Raw genomic sequence first — 4,943 nt, 5'->3', positions numbered from 1 at the left:
CTTTCCTAGATGGTTTGAGGGTTTTAATTGGGAAGGCTTACGAAAAGGCACCTTGACACCTCCTATAATACCAAGTGTAAGTAGACTTTCTGATTTATAAAACCATGACAGACTTGATGGGGTTCGTGTCATCAAAGATACGTTATTTTTGAAGGCTTACCCTATGATCAGATTAAATAAGCCATAGATGTGCCATGTTAAGGTAATGATATCAGCTAAAATCCAAGCACAAAGATAGATAAACTAGAGATTGTTGCTCTAACACATTTTACCTTTAACTTTGCTAACTATTCATTTCAATACAAGCTTTTCTTATTTACAAATAAATGTTAATTTTTATACACCTACTTATTTACTATCTCATTTTATACAACTTTTCACATTTATAACTCTAGTAAACAAATGTATCTGCCTATTTTGCACATCAACAGCATACATCTGGCAGTAATGAACACCAAAGTGCAAGGCAAGAGTAATGCTGGCTGTGATGGTTACGGTTATGTGTCAACTTGTCTAGGCCACGATTCTCAGTGCTTTAGTTCTGTAATGATATAAATTGTCACTTGTATAATGATGTGTTTTGTGATCTGATGTAGTCATCATCTATTTTCACACTAATGTACATTTTCACATAACAACTTGGTCTTTGGAACCTACCCACGCTGATAGACGATAAATGGATATAATATAAAAGGTTGAACATATACAGATGTAGGTGGAAGATGAATCTCCAGCATCTAGCTTCAGCAGTTATCAATTCCTGGCAAATACTGTCTCATTGACAGGGCTTTGAACCAGTTCAAATCAGTTTAGTCATGGCTGACACAGTGAAATCAGAACAGACCTAAATTTTCAAAATGTGAGTGTACTGGAAAAATAACCGGAACAGGACAAATTACTGGTTGAAGCCCTGGATTGGAAGACTCAGAAGACGCACAGTGAGTTCTTTCAGGAGCCTGGTGGGAGATGAGATTGTCACTAGGACTGTGGAGAGCAACACACATTAAAAGCCACGTAGTTGGCTGCTGTCTTTGGGCCAGGCAGTGCTGTTCCAATTGCTGGTCAAGAGGTTTGGTTACTATGCAGCACACACACTGCCCTTCTTTTCTAGGAGGGAAACTAAGTGTCTAGCAGGGTATTCAACCATAATTTTTCCCATTCCAGTTATTGTTTTGGTCCACCAAATTTAACAAATGTGGATCCGTTCCAGTTTTGCTTCATGAGCCTTGACTGAACCAGGAAGAACAAGCTTCCCACATAGTTCCTTCTCTCCTTTCTCATATTATTTTGAAACACTTCTAGGCACAATTTCATTCCTTCATCAGTCTCTAAAAGAACATGATTCTCTTTTTTAAATTTAACGCATATTTTCTGATATATCAGGTTTTGTGTTAAATAGCCAGTCTGCTATGTGAGCTAAGTATTTACATTGTTTTAACTTGAAACAGATTTCAATTGATTGCATTTATATTTTCATTCATTCACATCTATTTAACAACCTGTGCTGCATCCTAATTAAGGAGAAGGTTGCTCTTTTCGTCCTGGGTCTTTCATTTTATTCGTCCCCTTTCTTTCTAGGATTAACTCAAGATTTCTGTTTTTACAGAAACATTTTCCCATCTTCTAAGATTTGCTTCTGTGCTATTATTTACATTCATTCACAAGCAAAACAAAAACACTATTATTGTATTTCCCATTACATTTCCCTATACTCTAGGAATTTTTGTTTTAGAACAAGAGTAGAGTAAGAAACTGAGGGGATAAATATTAAACTAAGCAGAACTGCTATCCTAAACTAAATTTCAGGGGTCTTTCTTAATGCACTAGTAACATTCAATGGCAAATTTTTTTTTCCAAAGTAAATGTTTCTAAATATTATTGGATATGAAGAGAACTAAAGTATGTTTCTTCATTACTTTTACTGATGCTCTGCTAGCAAATTTGTAGGACTTTTAGTTGGCTTTGTAATTGACTTTTCATTATACTTAGAATGAAAATACGAAGTCCTTTACATGACTTGCAAGGTGCTATATAACCTGGCCTCTGCCTATTTCACAGCCTCACCTAATTCCACTCCCCTCCCAGTTTAGAAAGCAGCCAGATTGAACTCTCTTGGTTATTTCAAAGCATTGAACTCTGTCCCAGCTCAGGCCCTTTGTGCTATAACCTCTGTCTTGAACTCATCAATTCTTGGGCTTGAAACAATGCTTTCTCAAAGAGGTTTTCCTTAATCACTCTGATATACTCCCATGACACCTTTTATTTTTCCTTCACAGCACTAACCAAAGATTATAATTATTTATTGATTTTTGTGACTACTGATTTTAATCACACCATTTATTCCTAGAATAAAATAAACTCCCTAAGAACAAAGACCATGTCTATTTTTAGTCACCCCTGTTACCCCTAATATAAAGCACAATCCCTGCTACATAGGAGACACTCAAAAAATATCATTGAATAGGGATTTAATCAAAAAAAGAGTTGGAGGTTTTGTTTGTTTGTTTTTCTATTTAGCTTGGTATTCTAAAACTTCAGATGCAAGAAAACCTTTTGCTGCTCATTCTTGTCTTGCTTTCAGGTTGCATCACCTACAGACACAAGCAATTTTGACAGTTTCCCTGAGGACAACGACGAACCACCACCTGATGACAACTCGGGGTGGGACATAGACTTCTAACGTGTTTCTCTTACCTGCTTCTGCCTCGCTGAAGACAGCTTTTTCTCAGACACAGCTGCCAGCAAACCTGAGGGAAAGGGAGAAGATTCGTGCTCGGGGTCACCATGATGCCTTTGATTGATGCTGCTCCAGTAACTACAGTGGCATTAGGACTCATTGCTTAGATGACAGTAGTGCTCTTTACATGTTTTCTGTTTGAATCTCAAATAGCAGTTGACATGGTGGTCCTGAAGCAAAGCCTTTCACCAGTAAAGAGATGTTTTCTATTGTTGCAATGATCTTGCTTTGCTCTGATTATAATTTGAAAGACTGTAAGAAACACTTCAATCCAGTAAGAGTCTGTACCTTGCTAGAATTCTCAATAAGATCAAAGAATAATACATTGCATACGATGGATTACCTTGGTACAGAAACTGGGCTCTTCCCTTTCTTCAAATGAGTGTGGTGGGATTTATTACTACAAGCCGGTGTAGATAGCGTACAAAAGAGGACCACATATCTGTTGGTCACAGATTCATGTCAAACCAGTCCTAGAAGTTTCACAGTTTTATTTCCCAGTAGTGCTGATGACGAGACTGAATGTTACCTTTTCTTTCTGACAGATTTTAAAAATTGAAAAGATAAAAAGCACAACTGCTATGGATTCTGCTGAGAACTCTCATAGCAGGTATATATGTGTTTCACAGAGAATTGAAAAAAAATGCATGATATTTGTTTCTTTTTGATAAATTGGCATGATAGAATGGAACAAAAAAGGAATTAACAAAATCATTTCATGTTTCTTAAAATATTGTGCTTAAGGATGGTCCTGGAAATAAATGACTAGCAGCCAATTGGTTTTATTTATTACCTAATATACCCTCAAAGTGAGGCTTAAAATATTCCCTTTTATAAAAATAAACCCTTGGTGGGTGGGGGGAAAGGTGGAGGGCAGGATTAAAATCCATCCAAAAATAAAAATATAAAAAACAATATAGGTGCTATGTATATCTTTCATCTGTAAATGTCAGTGTCTGAACAGACAACACAAATTCTAATCATTACATGTGTAGCCAGAGACTGAATCATTTTCACTAAATTTATTAAACCGAACTTCTGTCAGATTTCACTTATACAATGTAGTCTAGCGTTGAGAGACGAAGGTGATTAAAAACCTGTTTAGAGTAGCTTCTTGTCTTAGGCCTGAACCAAAAATAAAATCAGATAAAGAAAGCACACAGTCCTCGTTACTAAGATTTACCAGATGAGGATCTTCACTTATGTGAGGTCAGCGAACAAGACAAGAGCTTGGCCAGGTGCTGTTACCTTTTGTGAGGGAGCCAATAGGAGCCCATGTGGGTGCATGAGCAGGGAAGGAGTACAGGGAAAAATCAGGGACCCGCTTTCTTAACAATAAATTTTAGCTAAATAAGAACAAAATGATCATAATCCTGAAATTTTATACTAGCCTGAAAAGACTACATTTGAAAACATCAAACTGATTTGCTTTTCAGCAATTTAAATTGGTCCTTCGTTTGGCAGGCAGATTGACTATTAGTGGTCATAAGGAACAGGACCATTTGGAGGTTTTCCTGGACAAGTAGTATCAAAGCTATATAGACAAGTACGTAGCCTTACAAGGGGTCATACGCCTTTGGAACTGCGTATGAATTTGGTGTATTGAATAGAGGTTTGCTGTTTTACAGTAGAGAGTTAAAATCAACCAAACATAGACATTTCTGCAAAAAAAAAAAAAGAGTCAAACTAGATCATTACACCATAGCCAAGAAGGCATATATTACAATTTTTTTTAATCTGTTATATTCACGATCACTTTAGAATATGATGTCTTATCAAATATAACCCTAAGAAACATTTGTAGGATAAAATTACTGAGGGCAAAAGTATACTTGGGGCATACTATATATAATTAGTATGACATTAAATTAGAACTTTGATTCTAAGATGTTATTGTTACTCTTACATTATTAAAATTTCTCAAAATTAATCTGTCCTGCAAGATAATCACTTTCTTCTACAGATTTTAGACTATAAAGTTAAATATATCAGCTGAAAATCTAAATTTGAATGCTAATTAAGAACCTTTATAGTCTCTCTAAATTGGGCTTTTAAAAATATATTCCCAGCATTATGGTCAGGGTTCAGAAATTTCTGCAAAGCCATTGTGTGGTTTAGGCATGGTAGAGGTTTGCTAGAATATTAAACTTACCTAGTCATTACATAAGAGAATCTGTCCCTACAACTTTTCAACTATTCCAAAAGC

The 4,943-nt window shown here is 35.9% G+C and overlaps 1 protein-coding gene across 1 annotated transcript in view; it reads left to right on the top strand.

Annotated features, from left to right (window-relative positions):
* The window catches only part of PRKG1 (protein kinase cGMP-dependent 1), a 1,628,352-nt gene extending 1,625,672 nt beyond the window's left edge, over nt 1-2,680 (top strand). The window contains exons 17-18 of the mRNA XM_007944042.1: nt 10-76; nt 2,582-2,680. Coding sequence (XP_007942233.1) covers nt 10-76; nt 2,582-2,680 — 166 coding nt within the window. The remainder of the gene's footprint in view (nt 1-9; nt 77-2,581) is intronic.
* The last annotated feature ends 2,263 nt before the right edge of the window (nt 2,681-4,943 follow it).

The sequence above is a fragment of the Orycteropus afer genome, unplaced genomic scaffold (assembly GCF_000298275.1).
Source record: "Orycteropus afer afer isolate SDZICR_OR568_19922 unplaced genomic scaffold, OryAfe1.0 scaffold00118, whole genome shotgun sequence".
NCBI classification, from domain to species: Eukaryota; Metazoa; Chordata; class Mammalia; order Tubulidentata; family Orycteropodidae; genus Orycteropus; species Orycteropus afer.
Note: the sequence above shows the minus strand (reverse complement) of the source record. Positions and strands in the feature narration are given on the sequence as shown.